We start from the raw sequence: 26,126 nt of genomic DNA on the forward strand, positions 1-26,126 counted from the left end.
TGGCCTAATTGAACCAACCTCTAGGCATCCAAAAAAAAAAAAAAACCACAAAACCGGTTTAATTTTACTTCTTAAACATTCAGAATCCTTCATTTGGGATTTTTAGATTTTTAAACATTTAACTGTCTTTTCTCTTGTTGCATTTTATAGCTCCCATTTAAGACCTCATCTATTTAAGTCATATTTCACTTCAAGACTTGACTTTAGGTCTGTTCTGATAATCTTGATAGTATTTTGTATTTTAATAACATGTATTGATTTAACATTTCCTATGGCATGTCTCTGTAATAGCAGACAAGAAAAAGTCAGGAGCAGCTATGAGGACAGTAGAAAGAGGAGGAATGAAGACTCTCTGAGATCTATGTGGCATTCTCCCGCCCTGGTAATGACAACTCTCCTAAGGGACCAACTTTGGAAGAATCTAGAGACTCAAAGATTCACTTTTTCTTGAGCCTTAAGCCATACTGTTCACAGGGCATTTTTGACTAGCTGAGACAGTGTTGCCTCTAACACCACACAAACTTGTTTTCACATGAGGAGCTACGTTTACAAGGTCTGTGGTCTCAAAAACCAATAACCATTCACGATGAAATCAGAGAGCAACACCTGAGTGATTTCTACCTGGTAACAATAGGAAGCAGCCTAAGACACAGCCCCTACCCCCACGGCCCCCAAGGTCTACTGATGCCCTAGACGTTTCCTACATGAACCTAAGTCATCGTTGGTCTTTGGTACCCTTTCCCCTTGGCAAGTGAATCCCCTTCTGAGATGGAAGGAGAGATTGGACTTGCTGGAGTTGGACATCTGTGGTATCCCAGGATCAGCACTTTTAGCTCAGAGACACGTTTCTGTGGTTTACCGCTCTCTTTAAATATCAAGTATGGCGCCTTGAGAAACTACAAAGCATCAGTTCTACCTTTGCATGTAAATTCAGAATTTGTTGGTAGCCATCAATACTTGGGCCATTAATCTCTGACCCCTTCCCAGATTTGCTGCCGGGGTCTTTGAGTTAGTTTGTAGTTTCTCCATCTGTGGTCTTTCTGGGGGAAGAAAGGGGCTGTAGGATTCCCTGAAGACATACGGCCCCGAGCCTGGAGACTGCATTCCCCTTTTACAGCAGCCATCAGAGCTGCTTACATAACCTGAACATTCTGGCTGATTTTTAATACGGCACTGTCTCCACTAATGGTAGGCGTGGAGAAATTTCTGAGCAGCCAACTCTTTCATCCTTGTTTTCTAATGATCTGGTAATTTTCAACGATTGCACGATATCGGGGCAATTAACTTAATTTTTTTACGTAATTGATATAAATGAAATGAGGTTATTACTCCGTATCTGAGGCAGAGGTCGGGCGTTTTCAGAGAGAGCGAGCTCTGGTTAGTGGTTCCAGGTAACAGGCTCAGGGCAAATAGAAAGGAGAGCCGATTTCCTTCCTTCAGTATGCTTATGCAGATTGCCTTGGTTTGGCAGAAGTGGCATTGAGGAGAGGAGCGGTGCAGGGCAGCTAATGAGAGGAGGTCTCTGGAAAGCCGTCTTTCTGAATTAAGCTCAGGGTCAAATGAGAAGTAACACCTCAGTGGATGAAGTCTTTGTTTCTGGAAGGCAGTCACTGTGCACTTATTTTCATCGGAACGCCAGGTCTAGGCCACATTTAGGATGCTGAGGGGTGATAGTCAGGGAATGCCAGAGGCCAGCAGAGACAGGATCCTCCCAGGTGGAGGATTTTCCCACCAGGATGGTGTGGGTGGCCGCGGGATGAGTTGCCACATTACATGGTCTCTCTGGAGACTTAAAAGGTAGTTGAAAAATAGCTTTTCACCATACGAAAAACAGTTTTTAAATAATTATTATTTTTTGAAAGCCCAGCCAAGCATAAGGATTATAGAAATTCAGGGGCCGAGCAGTAGATCTCTAGGCTGGAATACCCAGCCCAGCTGTCCTCCACCATATACTCTCCTGCGGCCAGAAAGCATTGTGAAGGGAGCATAAGCCATGGCTGCATTCTCCTTGGCAGGCTGATTTTGAAAGGTGCAGATGACCTCTGATCTCCTCCAGGGAAGGCTGGCTCTTGGCCCTACAGAAAAGGACTGCCCAATTCCAATGGCTGCCATTGAAATAACGCTATGACCTCAGTGTCACTGAGATTCCACGCACCTCTGAAACAGATGTCAAAAGTAATGTCATGGGATTGTGAGTCTCTAAATCGTGGTCCTGCTACAGAACCCTTGCTGTATTTTTTTAAATGTCTTGTCCAGAACTTAGGGAGGTGGATTTGATATAAATTTCATTCCAAGCCACGTGAAGGTCTCGATCCAGCTGGTACCCCCTCCCCATGCTCCACTTCTCTGCTTGTACTACCTCTAATCTCAATTTGATCTGCAAGACACAACAGCTGGTTCTGTTGGGGGGTGTCACGGTGTGGAGGAAGACCAAGGGGTGGGCTTTTGAGACAGAGACCTTGGAGTTAATCTAGGTTGGGAGGAGGTGGGTCAGGCTGGTGCACAGAGAGAGCTGGGAATGGCAGGGGTGAGGGGCTGCTAGAAACATCTGACACCAACTTCATGGTCAGGAGCCAGCAGGTGTAGGTTAAGGGTGTGTATGTGGGTCCGCATGATCCTTTTATCTCCCCTTCCCACCAGGAGAAACACATTATCTCAGGAGGAGTCAGGAGGTGCTGACTCTTGGAGCCACTGGGGATGGCAGCAGGGCAAGATATTTTAAGGAGGCCAAAGTAAAGCATGTTTTAAACTGCAAGACTTCTACAGTTGAATGAACAGGTACTTGCTAAGAGAGGCGAAGGTTAAACACACGTCAGCTGGGATAGACAGGAGCTGAGGGTAGAGGCCAGTGGCTTTCAGACAAAAGAGCAAATGAATGAGATATGTGTCGCTGGAAGCAATTTTCAGCAGAATTCCCATTCTGGTTTGGTGTGAATGGAGAGACGGAAGTGATGGGGGAGGAGCACTGAGCAGAGGAAGACAAAGGGCAGGGAATACACCAGGATAACGCTAAAAATGGACGGGGACCAAGGAAAGAACTCTGTCCCCGGCCACCTCCCCAAGGTCGGAAACCGATGGACGGGGACCAAGGAAAGAACTCTGTCCCCGGCCACCTCCCCAAGGTCGGAAACCCACGGGCTTTCGTGTTTCTCCCAAGTGGAATTCCAGCTAGAAGGAGAGGGCCTTTCTTGCCTTTCTTGTGTGTCTGGAGTTACAGACACTGAGTTGAAATGCCCCTTAAGAACTTCCCTCAAGGGGCCTTTGGCCCCAAGGGGACTGGCAGCGGGCTCCCAGCATGGGGCTGCAGCTCCTGGCCCTCTTTTGCTCTTCCTGCTTTGTGTGCGAAGCTGTGGATGGCTGAGAGCTATGCCCTGTGCTGCTGGCTGCAGTGACCAGTTTGCTGGCTGGAAGTGGCTGAAGCCTCAGGGTCTCACTGTTATCATCTGCAATCTGATGGCTCTCAAGGTGGTATTACCCGCCAGAAACACACTAAACAAGACTGATTACACAATTGCCTGGGAGTTTCATCTTCCCCTGGGAAGGACAGCCCAGCATCTAGTCATTCAAACAAACCAACCTCCACCAACAAAAAGCCCATGAAGGATAAACGAACGAAATCGGCGTGCCAGCAGTGCCAACTGCATCAAAGAATTCCTTATGCCAGAAGGAGAGGCCACAGGATAGAGAAGAAAGGCAGAGAAACAGACAGTGGGTGAGGCAGGGAGGGGCAGAGACTCAAAAAGGAAACAAACAGATGATTCCAGGGTGGGAGCGCCAACTATGAGAGTAAATGGGCATGAACAGAAATGGCCGTGCTTCTCGAGGCACCCTACGTATCTTTGAGCCTGCCTGTGTCTCCTCACTACCAGCTCATGGCATCTTCTAGGTGCCTTTGCTTTACAAGATTTCTGGAAAAAACCCCAACAGCAGGTTGCTGAGCCTGTAGGAACTAAAGTGTCGGACACTGAAGTGTCAGGTCAGGTACAATCAGCTGTCTGGCCACAGCAAGGGGTGTGCTAGGCAACTTCCGCCCTAACATGGAGGGGAATAGAGGGTCACATGTGGGTTGATAAGATGAGAACAGGAAAGGAAAGAGCATCTGAGGAAAATAAAAAGTGACACGGTATGGGGCAGAAGGCAGAGGGCAAGGGGAGCCTGGACAGGTCAGAGCCGCATCAGGACCTCGGCAATCTCACACAGCTGAATTAAGAACCCAGATTGGATGCCTATAAAAAAACAGGTTCCCATGACCTTTTGGGTCAAACCTGCAGGGTACTTCTCAAGGCAAAGCTTTTGAGAAGACTCGCTGCACCGGGCCACTTCTCAGGCCCGTCTCTCTGTCCCCACCCCCTCAACCTCAACATCACACCAGTTCACACAGCAAGCCTCGCCCTCGACCTTGAGATCTGGGGCCTTTGGCCTCTCCCAGGGGACTGCTGATGGTCAGATGCTTCATCCCACTTCTAGGAAAATGAGGGTGGCTCTGCTAACTCTCTCCAGGGCCAGCTGTACTCTTAAGCAGAGTAGAAAACAACCTAGTTGCTCTACAAAGAGCGACTAGGAAAAGGGAGGATGGAGAGGGACCTCACGAAAGTATCCTCCCCACTCAGGGGTCACACTGCTGAAGGCTCACCTGAGATACAGTCAACATTCCACCTGCAGGCTGAGCATGGCCTTCTCTTCAGGGTACAGAGATTTATTAGAAGGGCCGCTCACTGAGCTGCTACCACCCAGCACGAATTACTGTGCTGGAATCACTTCATTTTGAAACAAGGCACCTTGGTAGCATTAGGTTTGTTGGGGGTGGGGGGTGTTGCTGAAAGTGGGAAGAAGCTGGAAGGGCCTCCGAGGGCAACAGGAGGCTGCAGCAATGAGAAGTGGGGCTGGAGGGAGGTGTCAAGGATAAGCTCTGCCCCACCCAGCTGTCCTGCGACCACGGAGCTTGACTGAATCTATCTGTCCTAGAGCCAGCTCAGGCCACACCCACCAATGTCACCTAGACAATGGCTGGCAACAGCACCCTCTTGAGCTCCCTATTGACTTGGAGTTCCGGTCAGCTTGCTGTGGAAAACCTGTGAGAGTAACCTATTTCCTGCCTCTGGCCTTTTGTGTCCTCGCCTAGAAAATTAGTATATCCTCAAGCAATATCACAGAGCAGATGCTCAAGGTACCTTTGAAGAATAAACAGATAAGGGTTTGGGCTAGGTGGGCTCTAAGGTGTGTACACCGTAATGTCCTTGGACAGATCTGCTTTCTGACCACATCTCTCTACCCTCCTCCCTCATCACAACTATGGGCGGCGGGAGGGCACTCAGCCTTGCCTTTCTTTTTTTTTTTTGAGACGGAGTCTCGCTCTGTCCCCCAGGCTGGAGTGCAGTGGCGCGATCTCCACTCACTGCAAGCTCCGCCTCCCGGGTTCACGGCATTCTCCTGCCTCAGCCTCCTGAGTAGCTGGGACCACAGGAGCCCGCCACCACGCCCGGCTAATTTTTTGTATTTTTAGTAGAGACGGGGTTTCACCGTGTTTGCCAGGATGGTCTCGATCTCCTGACCGCCCGCCTCGGCCTCCCAAAGTGCCAGGATTACAGGCGTGAGCCACCACGCCCGTCCAGCCTTGCCTTTCTTTTGCCTATTCTGGCCCCTTCTCTGCCATGGCATGGGGCAGTGGGCGTGGTTACAGCCACAAAGGCAGACGGAGAGAGCCAGGCCCGCTGTCCAACGCAAGCACTGTGGGTTGCAGGCCGAGAGAGAGGGCTGGAGTCGTGCAGGCTGAGCTGACTCACCCCTGAGGGGGCGGACGTGTAGCAAGCAGCTCTGTCTCTGACTCAGGACTGACTGCTTTTCCTCCATCCTTCCAGGACCCAGACTCAGAGAGGAGCCCGGCTTGCTTGACTGTTGTGGGGAGCAGTGAGTGACAGTTACTGGAAGTCGTGCCTGTGGGCCTATGGTGGAAAGATGCTAAAGTAGAAAGGCTTTCAGGGCCTGAAGGTGGGGAAGACTTGGGACCAGCACCCCGACATGCTGATCCCTGGACACTCCCTGCCCTGCCTTGTCGCCACTTGCTCCCTCTGGCTCCCCGTCTCTTTCTTCAGCTGCAGATGCAGATGCCAACTGGGTAAAGGGAGTGGTGCTGCTCCACGCCTCCTGGCCTTTGCCTTCTGGTCCCTGTAACCAGAGACACCTATCCTGGTGTAGCCTGCATTCTTTCTGAGCATCCCAGGGGGATCCCAGGCTTTGTGGATCCAGCATCCGCAGCATCAACCGACACAAAGAAGTCAAGTCAGACAGCTCCACCCCAAGTCCTGTGGCCAGGAGGCACTGAATGAGGAGTGCAGGAACCACTGGGCCCTGCCCTTCAGTGATGCCATGCCCAGGCCAGCCTGGCCCAGGGATTTAGCCAGCGGGCACTGTGGAAATACAAGAGCCAATTCTTGGACAGAAATGAGTTTGAATCCAAGATTTGCCTCCCATTCACCATGTGGCCTTGGGCAGAGGTTTGTCCTGTCTGAGCCTTGATTTCCTCATGTGGAGAACAAGCGCTCGGTTTTCATCCGATCATGTGTATGGTGTCCTCGGCACAATGCCTGATCCGTGCTCATCAGGTCGTACTCATGTTGGTCCTCTTCTCCTCATGTTCACAGCCACTGCCACCTTCCCTTAGCTTTATTTCCCTGCTCTGGACACGTCTGTGCATCGTGCAAAGCCTTCACCAATTCCTCCTGTGGGCTGTGCCCAGAAGCTCCAGGGCCAGTGTTCTTTCTCCTCACTGTGCCTGCTCTGCTCCCTGAAGGTCTTTCTCCTGCTCCTTTTCTCTGCAGAATCTCCACGTGAGCTCCACCAAAGCCAAGGGAGCCTCTCCTCCCTTGCTCTCCTTCAGCACTGTGGCTTTGCGGATTATCTCTATGCAGACGACTCCATCCCTGGAGGAATCATCCCCGTGAAGCCATGGGTGCCTGATGACAGGAAACACCACCTCAGAACCCAGCAAGGCAATGGGGGCAATGAAGCGTCCACCTCCAGCTGTCAGAAAATGCCCAAGTCAGAATCACTGCATGCTGGAGTTGCAAGAGACCATCCCAAACCTCTCACTCCTCACTTATGCATTCAAGGAAATGGAGGCCCAGAGAACGGAGTTCATTGCTCTACGTCACCAGAGCTGGAAGCATAACCAAAGCTTCTTCATTCACAACTTGGGAATGTTTCTCCATGTCCATAATGCAGGAATTCAGGCTGCCCAGCACGTTCTATTGTTCAGTATATTTTAAAATACAGAATGAAAAAGAAGGGTGTCGGGAAATGCTGTTGGCCCAAGCAGTCAAATTAATTCCAGTCTGGGATGTTTAGGGAGCAGCTTTTGATGCTATAGTAACTTTCATGAACAACTGCAGGAAAATATGATTTCAGACCCAAGCACTGAGGACGACCAAGAGGCTTCCTGAGAGCAGCAGGACGTTGCACTCTTATCTCCCCGGCTACAGAGGAAGAAAAGCTCGGATTTAGACCCAGGTGATGCACTGGGAGAACGGCAGGAGCCCATGGCTCAGATACTGAGGCAGAATTCAGCATGACCGCACGAGGGGGCCTGAAGACAGTCCTCTTGTGACATCTGGCAGTTGTTCAGAGGCATCTCCCAGATGAACAGAAGTTGGTGGGTCCCGATCTCCTCGCACCAGAGGCCCTGGCCCAGGCCTCTCCACTCTTCTGCCTCTTGTCGCTTCTTCTTCTCTAGTGCCAGGGCTTTGGGTACCATCTTGTTGTGAATGACTCCATCCCCAGGCCTCTGACCAGTGTGTCCACCTGTCCACCTGACATCTCCCCTCCAAGGGCTAACAGATATGTCAAAACCGTGCTCTGGCTTTTCCTCACTCACACAGGCCCCGCCTCCAGCCGCCTCCTTGCCTAACTGCTCCATCCTTCTCTGACTTAGGCCAAATCTCCCAGTCCTCCTGGGCAATTCTCCTCCTGCCCCCATGCAGTCTGTCAGGAAACACTGTTAATTTTGTTTGCAAAACAGAGTGATGGGCTGACCATTTTCCACCGCTTCTACTGCCACAACTTTGCTCCATGCAATGGACATCTTCCACCTGGATGACCGCATTTGCCTTCCAAATGATTTTCCAGATTCCACCCTTGACTCCTACAGACAGCCAGACTGGTCTCTTTAAAAACCAGAGTCAGGTCACGTGACACCTCTGCTCAAAGCCACCAGTATATCCCCTTCTTGCTCAGAGTAAAAGCCCAAATGAGGACGCTGTTAGTTACCCCTCTGCTACCCTCGCCTCTCCTTTCCCAGCTCAGTCTGCACCAGCCAACTTGGCTCCTCCTGCCGTGCTACCACTTCTCCCAGATCTCCGCATGGAGAATCCCAATTCCTTCATGTTTTCACTTTGTTCAGTCGTCACCTCCTTAAGGAAGCCCATCTTATTTAAACCAGCGCCTGCCATCACTGCTCCCCAGCACCTTGGAGCCCCCTTATCAGGCACTACTTTTTTTCCTGAAACGTCTATCATCTTCTAACACACCGTACGAGTTCCTTATTTTCTGTCCTTGTTGCATTGTGACTTGTCTGACTATTCCCGTCTACAGTGCAAATCTGTGAAGGCAGGGGCTTTTGGTTTGCCAACTGATGGATCCCAGGTGCCTCAAACGGTGCCTGACATATAGGAAGTGAGACTCTGAATGCTGTGGAATGAATGGATGATGGTTCCTGAGAGGAAGGGCCCCATAGCCCGGGAAAGAGAAAAGGTGAGGGGAGTGCAAATGTGGGGACGATTTGGAGGAAAGTTAGGGTGGAGAAGGCATCTGGGGTTTAGGAGTTAAAGACGGCAGGTGACAGGTAAAATGCCCTCATGGATTACACTGAGGCTGACAATGTAGACTCTTTCCAAATAGACCACCCTGGGAACATATGTCTTGTGATGAGAGTATGACTCAAAATATCTGGGAAGGCCCAGAGCAGGGTCCAGGGATGCAGGATTTTCTGAAGGATCCCATGGGCTTGGGAAGAGAATGCTGGGGCTGTCCATAAGGGCTAATGTCCTAGAGGCAGAACCATCTAGTGGGAGGGAGTGACCTCTGAGGACAGGCGGTGTTGCTCAGTTAAGCTGCCATCCCTCACACTGGCTGCTATGTGAGCGCAGGGTCAAGCCGGACTGTGCTTTCAGAGCAGGCCCCTCCAGGCCTCAAAGTAATGGACCGTGGTATGTGTGTGTGTGCTGGTTTTGATCCAGTTGTACCTGTTGGCCAGCTCTGTGGGTCTAAGCATATCTGGGAAACACGGCTCTCGACTGTGGGTTGTAGGTTATAATTAGACTAACCAAAAGGTCTTGGTTGGAGACTAGGCCCTCTGAGTGACACCAGCAGTAAATTTGGAAAGAATGTCATTTGCTTGGGTGCCACGGTTTCTCCCATTCCACAGTGCGTTACCAGTTTATATAGAGTTTTTAAATAGATGCTCTTATTTGAGCTTCAAAACACACTGCTGTAAATACCACATTCCTCTGACAGATGAAAAAACAGAGTCTTTGGGCATGTTGGTAACGCTTTGACAGGAAGCAGCAGCAAGACTCAACAATCTGCCAGTGTTCTGACTTCAAGTCCAGCTTTCTCCTCTCCCAAACCGCCTTCCTGCCTTGGGGGATGTTATGTTTGTTCTTTTGGTTCAGAAGCCATCAGTTGTGTGGGAGAGGGAGAAAGTGGCTCTGAAATAGGTGTCGGGTCTCAGGACACCTCCTCTTGCTGTCAGTCACATGCACGGTTGCCACCCTGTCCCCCGACAATCCTTCAGTGGGACTTCAAAGCCACGAGTGCCTCGGGCTGGAGCATCTCAGTGTGGGAGGACACAGGGCAGTGGAACTCTCAGCGGGGCTGATTATCGCTTATTTACAAAGTGGAAAAAAACGCTGTGGTTATTTAAGATATCAATTACAGAACGTAAGTTCTGAGTAAACTGTGGCCGGTGGCAGTACACCGGGAGGGACAGGTGAGGTTTCTGTTTACCAAAAGGCATTGTGGAGTACAGAAACCAGGAATTCTGGCCTAGCAGGAAGTGAGCTGGCCCCAGGAGGGCTAGGCTGACTCTGAGGCACTGGAAAGGTACTTAATCTCTCCATCATCACCTTTAGCATCAGCAAATTGGGGATGAGAGTTCCTACCTGTCAAAGGGTAGCTTAGCGTTAAGTCAGATAAATGCAAAGTGATTTGTACATAGAAAACCACTATTCCGATGTCAGGAGCTGCTACATGGGTCCAGGTCCCCTCCCTACCCCCAACAGAGCCCCCTTTTCTGTATAAATTTTATAGAAAATGCTTTTTTGTTGTTTTTCTTTTTCTTTAAAGACGTGAATAGTTGGGGAGAAAATGGCAGACTGAGTGACAGGGGCCTTACCGACTGTAGGAAGAACCCACAGGACCCCTGGAGCAGCTGCAGTGGGGCCTCTGCACAAGGGGGCAGCTTGCAGCCACCCTTCTGCGTTTTCCTGCTGTGGGGCTCTCGGCTCCTCTACATAGATTTTTGTGTGGCTCTGCACTGCTGCCTGGAAAGGAAACCCCCTGAGGGCAGAGCCCACTGCTGTCCTGTCTTTCCTGTTTCTCTCCCTGCAGTGTCTGCCAGGGCTGAGCACTGCATGGCACAAGCTCTGGGCACAGAAGCTCTGGCCTTTATGTGCATGAGTGGGAACAGCAACTTGGAGCTCATCCAGCTGCAAAACTGAGGTCCATTCAGACAGGGGAGGGGAGTCTCAGAGCATGAGGAGGAAGATTGATTTAAAAAATGATCTGACGATTTACTCGGAGAAGTTAAGAGAGAGTGCACATACACACATACACTCACACACATACACACATGCGTGCGTGCACACACACACATACATACACATGCACACACATACACGCTCACACACACTCAGACATGCACTCACATATACACACATACACACACGGGACAAAGACAGTTCTCAGAGACACAGGGAGACAGATGGTCCATGGTCTCTGGAGCTATAGCGTGAGCAGGGTTGGGGCACCAGGCTATGGCGGGGGACATAGGACAAGTGTAATAACTGCTTTCCAAAGTCCATCTGCTGGAAGAGGAGCAGACGGGGGCTTCTAATCTGGAAGAATCTGGCAGGCAAAATAACATGGCAGTGTAACTGACTGGGAACAAAAGATGGAGTGGAGAGGGGAGTAAGGGTGCATGGAGGAGCTGGGGGTGGTGGGCTGGGTAGTTCCAAACATCTTAGATCAAAACTCTAAAGCGTCTACTCTGTGCTGTTATTCAATGGTTCAGTGCATCAAAAGTCTATGCAAACATTACCAAGTCTCTTAATTAAGGAAAAATAATGACAAAAAAATTAAACAACACATGTTAAAGACTGACCGCAAGAAGGCTTGCCTATAGATAAAGAGAGATTTAAACATGCCAGGTAACAGAAAAGACATGTGCAGGAACTGATAGGAACTGTATAGGAGGAGGCACCTCTTGGGAGAAGGAGGTGGCAGGAGGCCTTACAGAGGCTGGGGATCTGTCTGAGGCTAGGGAGCCAGAGGCAAGGGTGTGAGAGGTCAGGGGTCGAGGGCAGGAGTGGCAGGTGCATGTGGGAGGGAGGCGCTCACATGGGGCCTGGTTCCACAGCAACTAGGAGGAAAGGTCCACCCAGAGCAGCTCTCAGTAGGTCACCTACTACTTCTAGAGAAGAGTCCAGACATGACTGGTTCTCCTCATTCCTCTTCCAAACCAGCCTGCAGGGACCTGGATGCCTGCGTGGGCTGCTGATGTTAAATGGAAACACAGCCCATTCAACCCAAGATGATGGGTGGTCCTTGGGCGAGGGGGGGCTATGGCTGACTATGTAGGCTGACTCTTAGCCTTAACGCAGGGTATTCTACTTTGAGAGAGCTCTCTTCTAAGATGCTGTGGGGAGGGAAAGGAGAGAGTAGGGAAGGCAGTGGCTGGAGGAGAAGGTGGAGGTCAGAAGAGGTTTGGGTCCCTGCCCCAGCAGCTGCCCACAGTGGCAAACATCCCCTCATGTTCTCACTACACGGCTCCCAGAGCTGCTTCCTCCAATACAGTGTGACTCATGCCAGGCTGATTGTACGGGAGAGAGAGAAGATGCAGCAATCAGAACTTAACAGAAAAGGGAAAGGCCTAATGCGTTCCAAAGTTAAAATAAATTTTTTTTCAAAATAAAGCAACAAGGAAAAAAAACCTTCAAACCAATTGAAACAAACAAATTAGAAAAAAAAAAAAAAAGAAATAAAAATAAGAAGGTGGGGAGAGGAAATAAAATGAAGGAAAAAACCGGGGAAAGACAAATGAGTGTTAGAGCAGGCACGGACAGTTAGGTACAGACGCCATGTACTTACGTTTACCTCGGTGATTGCTATATCAACAATGCTACCCACAACAATCAAGGCGTCAAATGTATTCCATGCATCACAGAAATAGTGCTGCATGGGGCAGAGAAGCCGAGAAGAGAGAGAGAGAGAGAGAAGAAAAAAAAAACCAACAACAAAGGAGAAAAACAAAACAAAAGGGAAGAGGAAAAATGAAAAAAAAAAAAAAAAAAGGCATGGAAAAAGGGAGAGAAGAGAAAAAAAATGAGAAAAGAAAGAGGTTACGTGGGCATATTAAACACTCTCTTACCACTCTACAGTTCTGGCGGCTCAAACCTGGATAACCTGGTTTTCGCAGGGTGCAGAGGCCTGACAAAAGCTGGGTTAGTTCAAAGGTGGCGTGGGGCTGTGGCCGCCCCGGGGAGCCGGGCGGTGTGTCCCCTGCACCGCCACTCCCTCTGCTCAGCTCCACGCCCCAGCCCGGCACCGCCGGGCAGAGCTGAGGTAAATGGAAAAAAAGGAGGAGAGAAGCTCCCACTTTTTTTCCCCACAGGACGACGGCAGGTTCAATAAAAGGCATGACTGGAGGCGGGTAAAAACAGGAAATTAAAAAAAAAATAAAAGAAGGTAAACAGAGAGTGAGAGAGAGAGAAACAGAGGAGGCAGAGAAGGAGGAATGAGGAGGTTTCCTGGGGAGGGCAGAGTAATACTCACATTAGTCTCACTGAGAATGACGTCAATTATGCTGCCAATTACGATGAGGAAGTCAAAAACATTCCAGGGATCACTAAAGTAACCCTACATAAGGGAGGGCAGGCAGGATGGGGATTAAAAAGGAATATTAGACAGACAAGAACAGAGCAACACCACCATCAGAATCATCGTCCAGGCACCTCCGTGTTGCCTCTGGAGTTCCGGACGCCCTCACCATGGCCAGGAGCCCAGGAGCCCAGGAGCACCAGCAGGGAAGGAGCAGCAGGGAGGTGACACTAACCCTACTGCCCACATTCCCTCCGTCACACGGCCCCATCCTACAGATCCACCCACCCTACCCCTTCTCCACAGAGGCCCTGTCCACTTCCCACCAGAGGCAGGAGTGGGTGTGGGGGTGGTGCAGTGCAAGTCACCAGGGGACAGGATGTGGCTACTATGCTCTCTTTTCAGTCCACACTGAGCATCTCCTTCACCCCCAGTCCTCTTCTAGCAGAAGGGCCCATCCGGACGGAGGGAACACAGGTGTGTGACCCCTCAGAGGGTAATGGGCTCAGTCCTATGGGTGAAGCTGGGGATGAAAAAGGCTTTGAAAACCACAGCCATCAGTGTGGGCCGCAGGGTGGCAGGTTATCTGGGCTGAGAAGTGACTCATATAAAGCTCAAAAATAAAAGAAGGACCAAATTGTTAAAATAAGATCCATAATAAGTGCAAGTTTTGCAAATCAAATCAGGGTAACCCTAGTTCCTGCACTGGGTGCCCAGTATTTCTAGGGACAGTTCCAACCCTGGCAAAGACTTTCCTAAGGGAAAGGAGACAGAGGCAAGGCTGGGCTCCTACTCTGGAAGTGGGTTATGTGGCTCTTGACAGGGCTTTCGGAGGCTTTCTAAGCACCTCCCCAGGTTCTTTCATGGTCATTTTGAGGTAGGGTCCTGCTGAATGCGAATGCCACTCAGAGGGCATGCGGTGATCAAAGCCTTTCCTGAGGATGGGTTTGCTGGGGACAGGCTGGTGGGTTGGGGGAGGCTGGCTGCCTAGAAGGGGATGAAGGCAGTGGTGCCCTAAAGGAGAGATTCTGGCACAGAAGGGGAAGGCCCGTGTCCTGACTTTACTACTTGATTCTGTAGCTGTGGATTTTATTTTTCACCATATTTGGAGAAGAGAAGGGATGAAAGTTCTTAAAAGACTTTTTTCATGTACTTGGACAACTGGTCAACCAAGGAATGGGCTGTCCCAGAGGCCCTATAGGACCCCTGGTGTCCTGGATGAGTGGACTCTTTAGCAGATGGATTTCTTGGGTGTGAGAGGTGTAGGAGCCTGCAGAGCAATGTTCTGTGACTGAATGGGGGACATACACCCCCAGCTACAGGCAGTCATGTTCCCCATGGGTAGAGGAGGAAGGACCAAGTACTACAGACATTTGTTTTCTTTAAGTAAAAACATTTACGCCTTTAGTTTAGATATGGTCTGCAAAGGGGACAAGACAGGGCTGGCCACAGTTTTTCACTGGGACCAGCATTTTCCTGCCCTCTGGGCTTCCAGGAGGTGGAATTCTAGAGGTCGGACGGGGTATGAAAGCATGAAGCATCCTCCGAGAGGTTCCCAGATCTCTCCCCAGCTCACTTGAAGGCTGCCAACTTTTCCTCTTTATTTTTTACTCACAAAGCCAAGAATCTGTGTTCTTCCCTTTCCTCCCAGCTCTATTCAGCTCTCTTAACTTCCCACTTCCCAGCCATGCCTTCTTTCCAGAGGGACCGAAAGACATGCTGTCCTGGGGCTGTTATTCTTAGCGTGGGAGGTCAGGTCACAGGGAAAGGGGCCTTTCGGTTCCCAGGCATTTCTGCCAAAAGAAAACAGAAACACCACCACAGAGACTCCGGACAGCCAGGATGGGGGATGCGGAGATTAGCTAACCAGGGCGTGGGTGAGGTGAGGGTCAGCTTCAAATCAGGCTTCCTTGTTGGCTTCCCAGGGTATTTTTCTGAATATAGTGGAGCCTATGAGGCAGAGACACCTCTTTCTCCCATTTAAGTCATGTGCTATGAGCAGGAAATAACCAATTTGCTCTCGGGTTCTCGGATATCGTTCACAGGGCAAAAGGAGAATAGTGATTTTGGGGAGAGGGAAATAAAGAGTGAAGACCCCAGATGAACTACAGCTATGCATACGTCTTAAAATTAGATTTCGGAAAACACTGGGCGGCCCTCTCGATACGAATACCGTCTTTGTGGGTTGAGCTGTTTCAGAAGGGAAGGGCAGGGAAGTCAAGGAAGAGAAGCGAGAGAAACAAGAACAAGAGCAGAATCCAGGAATTCTCTGCATCAGCCTAGAAAACGTGCAAGAAAACATTATCTGGGTATGGAAGCAGGAGGAGAGAGAGAGGATGGCGTGAGTGTCAGTGCTCAAGAAAGGAGGGTGGGTTGGAATCTTCGTCCACCAGAGAGACCTGAAACAAAATGGGTGAGTTGGCCTTGGTCTGCAACACCTCTGAGATGGAGAAAAGGAAGAAATGGACAGAACAGAGCAAAGGTTTGGTGTTGAAAACCAGAGAAACACACACAGTTAATCAGCGGGCGCACAAGGGTGAAGGGCTGAGACCTAAAGGAACCCTGTCAACCACCTGGCTGTGCACCCCTGGTCACCGTTTCTCCCGGATTTCTTCGTCCATGTGCAGACAGAAGGCACAGCCCCCTCCTTCTTGACCACAGCCCCCCTCCACCCATGGCTCCACTGGACTGGCATTGGCTGGGCTCTGTTGGAGTTAATGCCTCGTGCCTCACACTTGCCCTCAGCAGGCTGTGCTACTGCAGGCTTTACACTGACATCTCTGTTTGGTGGCACACTACCTGGGGGGCTGCAGAAACCAGCCAGGTTCCTTGTCGCCGAGAGCTCCTGTGCACCCAGCCCTGGGGGATTTCCGCAGAGCTGGAATGCAGCGGGTGAGGGCACATGTCTGGGGGCAAACAGGGTCCCTTTAAGAGGCAGCTCTTCACCCTGACCCATCCTCCCACCGTCCTGCCCTTGGTGCCCAGAGCCCCTCAGTCCTCCAGCTGGACCATGACGACAGTTTCAGGTCCAGCTTTCAGGCCTCCATCCCCATTGTCCCGTTGTCCCCTCCTCCCACTATTTCAACAGCCCCTTCCTCCCACCTGGACCACACCCTGCCCAGAAACAAGGCCCAGGTCCTCCCTGCTGGTCCCCAAGTCCCCAGGTGGTTGGGTCCTAGGAGGACTACTTTTCCCAACGCTCTCTGGAGTGTAAGGGCCTGAGGCTGTCTCCTCTCTCTTCTGTTTTTGTCCACCCCCTCGGTTGCTGGAAACCATTAGTAATAGGGGTTTTAAGGCTGTCATGGGGAAGGGAGGGTGGGAAAAAACTCATACACGTCTTACAAACTCAGTCTGACCCAGAGCCTGGTTACACCTGCTACCCCTTATTTCTCTGGCGACTGTGTCCCAAATGGTTGAGAAGTAAGGGGTTGGAGAAAGGGTTTCCCTGGCTCTCTTTGAAGTGGCAAACCAAACCTCCTACTGTCCAGCTCCTCAGAGCCACGCAGGGCGGGCTGCCCGGAAGGGAAAGCGCTTTTGCAGCTGGAAGCCTTGCCCTCGCCATCCCCCAGTCCCACAGGTTGAGTGGATTTCCCCCTTCCAACTCCCACTCTGGAGATGTGTTCCTAAGATGGGCCTCTCCTCTGGCCCTCCCAGGGCAGATCCTGTGTGCACCCCAGGCTCCCAGTCCTCAGGCCTGAGTGCCGCAGCACCTCCACTCACTGATAGGCGTGAGCTGAGAAAATGGACACCAAATTGATACTGACATCAGAAAAATCATTGCTGGGGAGGAACAACTGCTGCAAAAGCATCAGGGGATGCATTTCCCACGCACAGGAACTGTGGATTTTCTTCCATTTTGGTTATCCACGCCCTGATTTGGCTCCATTGTTGGAGATATGCCAAGTTGAAAGAGGCTGCATACTGGTTAAAAGCAGGATCTCTGGAGGCAGATCTGGGTTCAGACACTACCTCTGCCACTGACTAGCTGGGTGGCCTTGAACAAATACCTTAACTTCCCTATGCCACTGTTTCCACACCTAGAACATGGGATAAAGCACAGAGCTGAGGTGAGGGTAAAAGGAGACCGTGCATCCAAAGCACTCAGAACTTGCCGTTTCTCCTGCTCCCACCCACAAGGCCCGTGTGTCCTGACGTTTCATTGCTTTCTTCTGGTCCCAGATACTGTGTCTTAACTGTGGGGCCGTGGACCAGTGGTACTTCCCGGCTGGAAAATGCCTACCTCCAGGGGTTCTCTGCTTTCTGGGGACAAGACACGCCCAACTCCCAGTGGAAAAGGGATGGGATGAAAGAAATCATGGGCCTATGTAAGAAATCGTGGGCCTCTTGCCAACCAGAGGCACACTTCCCAAGCCCTCTGTTTGCAATCGCTTAACAACAAGAAGTAACTGGAGTCCAGAGTCCAGAGGCTTCCACCTCATTACAGCTTCAAGGGCCATTTCAAGAATCTCATCATCACTGGTCGGCTGGAGATTGAGCTTTCTGGAAGGGAGGTAATCATAATCTGATTATTAACCACACTAGCACCAGCCCTATGTCTTGCATAGGGTTAATGTGAGGACCAATACCTGGGAAAGTATTTTGAAAAAATCCTTTAATATCTATTCTTTATATTGACTCTCTCTGGCCTCCTCGGGGATAGCTGTTCTGGATGTGTGAATGTTCCAGAGAGAGGATGCCTGGCCCTCTAATGACCAAAATCTTTGAATTTCTACCTTTTTAAAAAAAAGTATTCACTTTAAAGACAGGGTCTCTCTCTGTTGCCCCAGCTGGAGTGCAGTGGTATGAGCATAGCTCACTGTGGTCTCAAACTCTTCAGCCTCCCAAGTATTACGCCCCTCTAATTGTTTAACTTTTTGGGGAGATGAGGTCTTGCTATGTTGCCCAGGCTGGTCTAGAACTCCTGGCCTCAAGTGATCCTCCTGTCTCCGCCCTCCAAAGTGTTAGGATTACAGCTGTGAGCCACCGTGCCCGGCCAGCCACTGTCATTATTTAGCAGCATTGCTCTGCCTAGTGAGGTAGGGGTCACAGGTTCTATTTTGGGTGTGGGACTAAACACCAGGCAGACAAAGCCTAGGTGTGTGAAAAGAGGAAGGAGGAAGCTGAAGGTTCTGGAATCTTGAGTTTTCCTTTAGTCTGTCTCTCAGGCCTTTTCTGCCCATCCTCCAGGTCACTGGTATTCAAACTCTCCTGAATGAAATCTGGCTGATACCGTTTGAGATTGGTGACAGGGTGCAGGCTGTCACGGCTGCATTTTGTAAGACTGGAGGTCATGTAGACAATGAACTGCTAGGTTCTTAGGAAGCACTCTTCCCACCGCGCCCGGCCCAGGCCACTCTTCTTTAATCGAGAGGGGCGGCGGCAGGGGCCCCGTTTTCTGTCTCTGCTACAGGAGAGCTGCGAGGGGACTGCTGTTGAAGCGGTGATGGGTGCATGCCTTTGCCTTTGAATTCCGGATCCTTAGCTTCTTCTCTGCCCAGAGCACAGGCCGCCCTGCCATCTCCTCAGAGGCAGCACCAGCTTTCCATCAGGCTGGCGGCAAGAAGGCGTCCATGAGGAATTGCGCACACCTTTCACTCCTCGCCTGGGGTGGTGCTGTCAGTCTTCGGCATTTGGAGGGCAGAGGTGCTGTCACTGCTGTTAACTCATTTCTCTTCTCTGTTCCTTCCTGCCTGCCTTCCTTATCTGCCCGAAGAAACACAGGGGAGGCAGCCAGCTCCTGAGTGCCCCGGCCCTGTGGGGAAGCTGACTCTGAACACCTGGTTTCCCCTCCTAGGACACATGGGGCACGGAGCGCGCTGGCTGGAGGGGCTGCAGGACTTCCGGGCTGGATTAGAAGTGGGGCTGCTGAGATTGAGACGGAGAGTGGAAAAGGACAAAGGGTCCTCTGAAGGGCCCCTGCAGACAGGGTTAGGAACATCAGTCAGCAAGCAGCTGGAGGCTGCCAAGGTGGGGCGGGGCTGAGGGAGGAGCAACAGATGGCTTCACCAGACCTAGGGAAGGGGGTCCTTGCAGGAGAGCAGAGGTCCTGCTTGAGTGAGCAAGCACTGGAGAGAGCGCAGGTGTGCCAGGCAGGGGGCTGGGCAGAGGTGGCTGTGAGGGAGGGAGCCGTGCCCAGTTCCTGGAAACACTGATCATTTCTGGGTCCCAGAAATGAGAGCTGAATGAACCAGGGAGAGGAGCTGGGTCCCACTGGCAGCTGGCGGTAGTGGCAGTGAAGTCTCAGTACGTGTCTATGTGTCTATGCAGAGTTGATCCCATTGAATATCAGGAAAACAATGGTAACTGACACCAAGCAGAGATAATATAAATTGTATTACACCAGGATGCCATTTAGACATAACAGTAATCATGGAAATTAGTGGCGCCTAATGGAGAAGGCATAACTGGAGCACAGAGCTGCCAGCAGCCTGGGAGGAGGTAGGGATTTCTGCCCTCCTCTGTCAGCTCCCATCCTGTGATGTGTTAATTCAGAAGCACCCCAAGACACACTCTGCACGGCCAGCTTGAGACCTACTTGGACTAAGGGCAGGAGTGGGCAGAGGGCTGGGTGCCTGCCTCATGAGAGGACCCCAGGTGGAGGCGAGGGGGGCTGCTTTCCTATTTGCAGGAGGAACACACACTCCTGAAAATGCAGACTTTTAACTGGACACTTTCTGCTCCCATTTTTCTTTGGAATTAAGGCTTTTCCTCCCCAGGACATTTTTGAAGGCCTTCGTCCATTTATTTACTCATTCATTTATTTATCTCATCAACACATAATAAGCACTTACTAGAGGCCTGTAACTAAGCAAGGCTTGGGCATACAAACATGAATCAGCCTCCCGAAGCCTGCCATCTTCCCCGCCGGGAGCAGATGAAAATATGGGGTTATTGGTTAAGCTCCCTTTGGGGGCCTCAAGAGGCTCTTTTTCTGCCTCAGTTTGCACCTGGGTAGATTGGGGGATCCCAATAGCTGCCTCGCACTACTCATGCTGGAATAAATGAACCGTTTTCTGCAAAGGTGCCTTCAGGACTAGGGTGCTGAATCAACGCCTCCTTGGAGAGGGGCAAGGCTGGGCAAACACACGGCCATGCACACCGGCAACTTTAAGCTCAAATGAACAGCACCAACCATGCACTCTGAGGAAAGGAAGGCAAGACACAAGTAGCATCAGGTGTGGCTGGAATAAGGAGGAGCAATCTCCCCTTTGCTGCAGGAGGGCTTGGATCTGTGGCAGCCCTCGAAACCTCCTGCCTGCCTAGAACTCCTTCCAGTCCAATCCAGGGGACCAAGGCCATGGACAGAGCTTTCCAAACCCCGATCAGAGAGGTCCCTTCCTGCTCAGCACTCTCGGAAAGCTCCCACAGCCCATCCTGTCACCCCTGCCCTGTGGCGTCTCTAACTTAGCGGGCCAGTGCTCCTCTGCCAGGGGATCTGGCCAGCAACCTGCATCCACACTCTTGAACAAGCTGTGAATAAAATGATAGACTGCCTTTACTTCCCACAGTGAGCCTCGGGTTGTGCAGGCAGGTTATCTAACCTCTCTGCCTCAGCTTCCCTACCTGCAGCATGGGAATAACCAGAGTACTTGCCCTTGTAGGGTTTTTACTATTTTATTTTATTTTTAGAGACAGGGTTTAACTCTGTCATCCAGGCTGGAGTGCAGTGTTGCAATAATATTTCATTGCAGCCTCCACCTCCTGGGCACAAGAGATCCTCTTGTCTCAGCCTCCCAAGGAGCTGGGACTACGGGTGTGTGCCACTGTACCTGACTAATTGAAAAACAGAATTTTTTTTTTTTTTTTGGTAGAGATAGGGTCTTGCCCAGGGTGGTCTGGAACTCCTGGGCTCAAATGGCTCTCTGGCCTCGGCCTCCCAAAGTGCTGGGATTACAGGTGTGAGCCACTGTGCCTGGCCCCCTCGTAGGGCTTTGTGAGAATGATATGAGTTCATACCTGCCCTGTCTGGCACCGAGAAAGTGCTGACTGGTTGCTGCGGTTGCTGCTATTACTGTCGTTGTTGGAGTTCTTGCTGAGAGGCTACATTCCTGCACACCCACAGCCTCTGTGCCAGAGAAGGTCCTTCCTACCTCTAAGTCAGGCTGGCCCAGCGCAGGGCCAGAAGCACTGGCAGCACCTTGGGCTTCAGTGGGTTGGGTTACTGCCGACACACCCGGTAGGTCTGGGAATCCCTCTTCTTCCTACCAGCCCGGCGTGTTCCAGTTTCTTTCCCTGTGGCAGGGCCGGGGACGGAAACCACAGTGTACTTTCCCACCGGGCTTTTTTACACAGTGTGAATAATTTTCTACATTAAATAATTAAATGTAGTAGCTAATACTACCCTTCCCACACAAAGGCTTTATGCAAGTCATATAATTATTTTTTATCCTTCGTAGTGACTTTTAAGCTCTCCAGCACCAGGCAGGAGAGAAGCCTGTCACAATGTTGCAAAATATGCAAATCCCTGGGTACAGAGCCACAGCGGGGAAGGTCCTCCTGGCAAAGCTGGGGCCTGCCTGTTTAAGGAGCGCTGCGTGGTACCAGGTGCCCCGTGGGCACTCTGCAAATAAATAATAATCAGGGGAATGCAGGAGCTGGGCCCACACAGCTTTGGCCTCTGAATTCTGTGCCGATGGCGAAGGCTGGGGCGAGAGTTGCTGCATTTCATCCCCAGCTGCTGCCCTTCTTTCCCGGTCCCTTTTCTACTCCTTTTAACGCATTTCTCCACCTTGGGGTTTCTGTGGACGGTGGCAGACACTGCAGTTTCTCAACAGATTGGATAAATAGGTTTCATCTAAAAGTCACTAAGAGGCTGAGTCAGCCAGCCTGAGGCTACGTGTGGATTCCTAGCGAGGGGGTGACACTGGCCACCACGGGGCGCTGTGGAGCTCTGTGGGGACATGGAGTATACAGTAGGTGGGGAGACTGTTCCGAAAAGAAGAGCATTGGGTCCAGAAAGGACTGAAGACCTAGCCCAAGAGAATATCTAGGTTTCCACAGGATTTTTGAAATAAAATTCTTGCTTGCTCTTCAAGTTTTTCAATGTGAATATTCCAGGTTAGTGAGGAAATGCAGTCATACAATCCAAGATATGGTCATATTTCTAGTGGCACTGTTATCCTCGCTGAGCCTCGGCCACTAGCCAGCCACCGAAGACTCCCCCACTATCAGTGTCACTGAACATCACCCATGAAAGGGGCTCCTCGGATAAATATTTCCCAAACACGCCACAGGGCCCAAGGATGCCCCTTCGCTGGGCCGAACCCTCCTTCGGCATCCTCAGTCCCACCCACTAAATGTCAGTTTTACCTCCCCGAATCATGGGGATGCCCCTACGGATTTCCGGAACCGTGTTCTGTAGAACACTAGGTCTGTGGGGGTGTTAATCGGCATTACAAACAACCAGTGAAACAAAACAAACCCCCAAACAAGGACCCCATCCTCCAATAAGCCTGGGAGGGTTGAATTTCAGAACTTTGGCCTGGGGTAGTCTCAGGGCCCTCTGCGCTGAACTGTCTGAGCACACTTAAGCCAGAATTTCCCTGACCTGGGCGGCCATGCTGCTGAGTCCTGCTGAGCATGGCACGATGCCTGCTCCAAAGCCACCGTCTTTGCCTTCTAGCTCTGCCTTCTTTTCCAGCGGACCACCCCAGAGAGTGACAAGCTCTTGTGGTGGGTGGAGAACTGAAGGGGTTGTCGTCGCTGGATGCTGGAGCTTGTGAGCCAGGGGCTGGAGTCACTTTTGCAAGGAGGGGCACCCCAGAGGAAGCTGCTTGTCTTTGGTTGGCCTTCATTCAGTGACACTGACAGAGATGACAGGCACACGGTGTTACTGTGCTAGCATCTGGAAGGCGGTCAGTGTGGATGCCACCAAGAGACAGTCCTGCTCAAAGACTAACAAGTCTTGCTAGAGGGATGAGACGTTTCCATCAAGAGCTCCGATTAAATGCCAGAAAAGAGAAAAGGGTGCTCTGGGAGCTCAGAGGCAGGGGAGACTGCTTGATCTTGGGAGGCAGCTTGAAGGATGCAGCACTGGAGCCCAGCCTGGAAGTCCAGCATAGGGTGTTTAGGAAAAGGTGAGGCGTGACCCAGAGCATGGGTGGCCCTGAACAGGAGACGAGGGCTGGAGGACGGGGCCGGCCAGAGCAGCTGCCTCTGCGGACAATGGGGAACCACAGAGAGGCTCGTGGGGGCACTCAGGACGAAGCAGAACCGTGAGGAACAACGAGGTTTCTGCAGAGACCCAGAGAGGCTACGGCAGGGGAGGCAGAGGAGAGGAGGGATGGGAGGGAGAATGCCAGGCAGGAACCAACAGTCTCGATGTTTGAATGTGACCCAATCACAGCCACTTTCCTTTCATCCCAAATCCTAAACTCTTGTCCCACTAGACTGCCACTGTTTTTTTTCTTCAGTCAGCATCTTAGACTGTTCTTGAATACCTTCCCAAAGAGCAGGCCTGAACACAGAGCACTGAATGACCAAGCCCTGGGCTCCTGCAAAAGATTTCAAGCCTTTCCCTGTACACTGAAAGACTACATAGAGATGCACGTCTTCCTCAAAAGTGACTCCAAGAGCAGGGCATTTCTGGCTGTGGTCAGGGTTATCCCCACGAGGCTGAGAACAGCCACGGGCCCTGAAGATCTGCCCTGAGGCCCCACAGAAGGCCCACCAGGAGATGGAAAACTGAGCCAGCCAGACTTCTGAGCCTCAGGCTGCCCTGACCACTGTAGGGACGGAACACAGGTGAGGTGGCGGGTGGTGGGCAGAGCGAGGAGAGAGGAAAGATTGTGGAGGAAAGAAAAGAGCTGTAAGAGAACGCTTGTCCCTATAGCTTCAGCACTGGACTGGGGGCGGGGTACACTCCCCCATTATCTGAGATTTTTATAGCAAAGAACCTCTTAGCCAAAGAGAAGTGCAGAAGGTCTGTCTTGGAAATTCCTTTTATGGAATCATGAGGCCTGTAAATTCTATTCTGCACAGCTGGGAAAAGGAGAAGGCCCTGGTTCTGTCGCAAACGTGTCCAGCAAGGTCTGGGAAGGCCTGGCTTTTGAGCTCCTCCAGGGCAAGGATTTCTAGTATGGGAGAAGGAGGGGCACAGTCAGGGACATCTGTGATGCTCAGGAAGGGAAGACGTGGGTGAGGGCAAAGGTGCACACTGAAGACCCCAGATCACATTATGCAATCCCCCACTGAATGGCCCATCCCTGTGGTTTCCAAGGACAGTCAGAGGAAGTCCACACCCCTCACTGTGGTCCTGAAGGGCCTGTGCGCACTGGCCTCTGTCCAGCCCTTTTCACGTCACCCTCTGGACAGCAGGGCAGCATTCTGGCCTCCCTCTGCCTGTCCGCTGTTTCTAGAAGGCCTGGAGGACCGTTTCTTTGTTCTTGGCAGCTGGCTTAACTCATCCCTGCTCTTATCCTGGGAAATGATATTTTCTTCTCCACCCCTCATTTCAGCTGGCTCTTGGCCTCCAGACCCCTTTCCTTCCCCTTCCTCTCCTCTCTCCAAGTTTCCTTCCAATTCTGCACGTTCTCCAGCACTTCTCCCAGGACATGATTCTGGACAGGATTCTTGGAGTTTCTATCTTCAGAGGGAATAGACGGCGCTGACTCCTAAAATACATCTCCAGCCCAGATCGCCTGTCTGAATTCCAGATTTTCACAGCCTACGTGACATTTTCTAACCTAATATATCCCCACATTCTCACTTTAAACTGGTTTCTTCCTGTTCTTCTCTATGTCAGCAAATGACACCACTCTTCCATCCACTCAGGGAAAGCCAGGAACCCCGGAGCCGTCTCTGATTCCTGTTCCTCATCCTCACATCCAGTTCACCATCCAATGATGTCATGACTCTGCCCCCCTCGCTCCGTCGCTTCCACGGCCACCTGCCTTCCCAGCATCGGGCTCCTTGCTGCTCCCCATCTCACCACACCAGTCATTTGTCAATGAGCAGCCAGCATGCTGGTTAAAAAATGGAAATCAGATTATATAATCTCCCTACTGAATGGCCCATCCCTGTGGTTTCCAAGGACAGTCACAGGAAGTGCACACCCCTTACTGGGGTCCTGAAGGGCCTGCGGCTCCAGCACAGTCCTTTTCACCGTCGCTCTCGGTTTCCAGAATGAGCTGAGCTTGCCCCTGCCTCAGGGTCTTTGCTCTTCCTTCTGCCTGAAATGCTCTACTTCTGGCTCCTTTTCAGCCTCCAGGGCTCAGCACAAATGCTGCCTTCCTGACCTCCTTGCTTTAAACAGGTGGCTCTTCACCCACACTCTTCCGTTTCCCCACCCCGGCCCTTACCCCATCTGAAACCTTTGTTTACTGTGTATTGGTGTGTCCTGCACTACTCTGTGAGCCCTGTAAAGATGGTACTATGCTTCCACATCATCACTGAGGCGCTCAGGAACTACTTACAGAAAGAAAAGATGGAAAAGGAAGTACGGATAAGAGGAGGTTACAGAGGGGTGCATTTTAATTCAGTATAAAGAAGGATTTCCGACAGAGCTACCTCTAGAAACACGGAGACTCGGATGGCAGAAAGCAGGACGGTGTAGAGATTTCTGCACTCAGGGAAGCTCAGTGGTCTGGATCTTTTCTGACACGAATATTCTGACTTTCTTTTCCCGGCTCATAATTCTCATTCATCCATTCAGGCATCAGACTTTCACTGAATGCCTCTCATGGCACAGAGAAGAACATGAAACAGCTCCTGCCATTGATGAATTTGGCAATTTTTGTGTCCCCAATGTGTAAGTCTTCCCACTGCACATATGTGTGCAAACACATGCATGTGAGTGTGTAGCAGGCTTGTTTCACTTTCCTGCGCCCACCTGTCAGCTGACTGCCCCCTTTCCTGAAAGTGCTTGTCAACTCAGATTTGGAAACAAAATCCAAAGGTCCAAAGCAATCTAGGGAATGCAGGGGCCACAGAGAGAATGGCTGAATGGGAGGGAAGGGCGGCAAGGGGCCTCGGAGAAGGCAGCAGGACGCAGGAGTGGAGTGAACACTTTTCATTGCAGAGGGTGGTCACTCGAGAAT

At 51.2% G+C, this 26,126-nt stretch overlaps 1 protein-coding gene across 19 annotated transcripts in view; it reads right to left on the reverse strand.

Moving 5' to 3' along the window:
* Window positions 1-26,126, reverse strand: part of CACNA1C (calcium voltage-gated channel subunit alpha1 C) — a 639,436-nt gene that overhangs the window by 44,897 nt on the left and 568,413 nt on the right. For 10 of the 19 annotated variants that reach the window (XM_025400905.1, XM_025400901.1, XM_025400903.1 and 7 more), the window contains one exon: window positions 12,361-12,444. In XM_025400905.1, the coding sequence (XP_025256690.1) occupies window positions 12,361-12,444 (84 nt within the window). Of the gene's footprint in view, window positions 1-12,360; window positions 12,445-13,044; window positions 13,129-26,126 lie in introns of all 19 variants that reach the window. The other 9 variants (XM_025400899.1, XM_025400904.1, XM_025400897.1 and 6 more) reach the window with 3 other exon arrangements.

The sequence above is a fragment of the Theropithecus gelada genome, chromosome 11, assembly GCF_003255815.1.
Source record: "Theropithecus gelada isolate Dixy chromosome 11, Tgel_1.0, whole genome shotgun sequence".
NCBI classification, from domain to species: Eukaryota; Metazoa; Chordata; class Mammalia; order Primates; family Cercopithecidae; genus Theropithecus; species Theropithecus gelada.